The sequence below is a fragment of the Antechinus flavipes genome, chromosome 2, assembly GCF_016432865.1.
Source record: "Antechinus flavipes isolate AdamAnt ecotype Samford, QLD, Australia chromosome 2, AdamAnt_v2, whole genome shotgun sequence".
In the NCBI taxonomy this organism is placed as follows: domain Eukaryota; kingdom Metazoa; phylum Chordata; class Mammalia; order Dasyuromorphia; family Dasyuridae; genus Antechinus; species Antechinus flavipes.
Genome location: NC_067399.1, coordinates 452317228 through 452319181, shown reverse-complemented (window position 1 = coordinate 452319181; position 1954 = coordinate 452317228). Strand labels below are relative to the sequence as shown.

General features: G+C 47.0%; 1 protein-coding gene across 1 annotated transcript in view; it reads right to left on the bottom strand.

Annotated features, from left to right (window-relative positions):
* Nucleotides 1-1129: 1129 nt before the first annotated feature.
* The window catches only part of LOC127550460 (beta-defensin 126-like), a 55180-nt gene continuing 54355 nt past the window's right edge, over nucleotides 1130-1954 (bottom strand). The window contains exon 2 of the mRNA XM_051979444.1: nucleotides 1130-1670. Coding sequence (XP_051835404.1) covers nucleotides 1210-1670 — 461 coding nt within the window. The 3' untranslated portion in view covers nucleotides 1130-1209. The remainder of the gene's footprint in view (nucleotides 1671-1954) is intronic.

Below are 1954 nucleotides of genomic sequence, written 5' to 3'. Positions count from 1 at the left end.
CATACCTTCAATTTCCAATTCTTTGCCACCACAAAAAGAGCTAGACAGAACACAAAAGGGAATTGAAAAAGTGTGTATCAGGGAGAGGAACACTTGCATGGAGTAGGTTGGCAAAATCTGGACAGTCAGAAGCAGAGGCAAAATGGAGAAGCCAGGAAGAACTTTCCAAAAAGAAAAATCCCAGAGAAGAAAGAGTGTGTAGTGGAGAGAGTAATCAACAGATGAGGACTCAGAAAAGATCATCAGATTTGGCAGCTGCTAAATTTGATCATTACTAGCTTTGGAGACATAGTTTCAGCTGAGTGATAAACTAAGAAGCTAAATTACAAAAGCTGAAAAGTGAGAAGAAAAAATGAGTATTGACAGTTTTCTAAGAGTATGATTCAGAAAGGGATGGGGTGGGGAACAAGCCTTTCTATAACATCTTCTACATTCCAAGACTTAAGTGACTTGCCCAGGGTCACTTACCAATTAATAAATAGGTCACAGTGCCAATTAGTGGCATACCAGGGACCTCAGTATCATGTTCTTTCTGCTATTTTCAGGTATCCCTGGGGAAATCCAGGACATATTTTCACCCTTAGGTAACCTCCACAGTCCTGGTTCATTGTTTGAGCAAAAGCAGAGGTTTTGTAGTCTCAAATCCTTAATAGAATGGAAGAGGGCATTGAATTCAGTTTGGATTGCAATGGCCTTTAACCCTCTTCAATCCCTATCTCATTAAGCTCCCTCTTTCCCTGAAAAGAACCTTGGTAAGGAATAGGAAGTAGAGAGCACGGTCTTGGCCCCCTTCTACCCTTGCCTCCTTGGCCCCTATGGGCCCTCCCTTCTGGGAGGAGGTTGCAGTCCCTTGTGCAAAGAGCAGTCTTTGACCTTGAGAACAGGAGTCCATAAACCCCACCAGCTGGGAACTATCTGCAAACCTACATAATCCCCATCTCCACGAGTTCTGCCAGGTCCAACATGGTTTATTTTCTAGCCACTATCTTCTCTTCCCAGATAACCTTCCACCCCCAAGCCTACCTTCAATGAGTAGGATTCCCTCAGATTTGCCTGACCAATATACTGAAGAAAGACTTCATAAATACATGGTGCATGGATGAATGACAACACATAGAAGATGGTCGGGAATGCTTTATTGGAGCCCAGAGATGAACAGGTACCCTGATGGGGCACCAGGAAAAGGCAGTCCAAACTCTCTGCTATTTCTTACTCCTTATTTCTCACTCGATTCACTTGAATCACTTGGGTGGGCACGGTCACTTGGTCAGTAAGGACAGCTTCGGTTGTAAGGGAGGAGTCTTGCTGTAATTTGTGGTCTGAGGGTGGTGGGCTGCCGGCTAGGGGGGCTGAATCGCCGACCGTGGAGGGTGGATTATTGCCCGAAGGTGTAATCAGGGCAACTGCAGGGATGGGGGCATTGGTGGCGTTGGTGGCTACGGTGCCTCCAGGTGCTAGAATGTTCAAGGCTCCGGCTGTGAGAAGTGTTATTTCTGTGGAGGAAGTTGTGTTGTCCGGCACTGGCAATTCCCAGGAATCCTTGGGGAACCTGTCTGTGGGCACACAACACCTTTTCTTATTGGCGCATGTAGAATGGTCGGTCTCTGTACTCTTGCACTGATTCCGACAGCGCCCCGTGTTATTCCAGCATTTTTTCTCTGTCCAACCACCTGCCCAGGAAGAGAAGAGAGCACAAAGTGAATGGGGGAGCCTCGGAATGAGAGGAATAGAGTCTGTCTTCGGGGGGGATGGAGGTGGGTAGGAGGGCCTAGACATCCTGGGAGTATGTAATCCCAAATACCAGGTTTCAGGATTATCAGGACAAGGGGTAAGAGGGCAGATGATGGCAGATCTGGCAAGGAGAAAGGATGGTAAGAGAGGAAAGCAGTGTGATGAGGAGGGAGTGTGTTTCCAGGGAAGGAGAGAACCTCCCAACTTTTTAGATTTTGTCCCT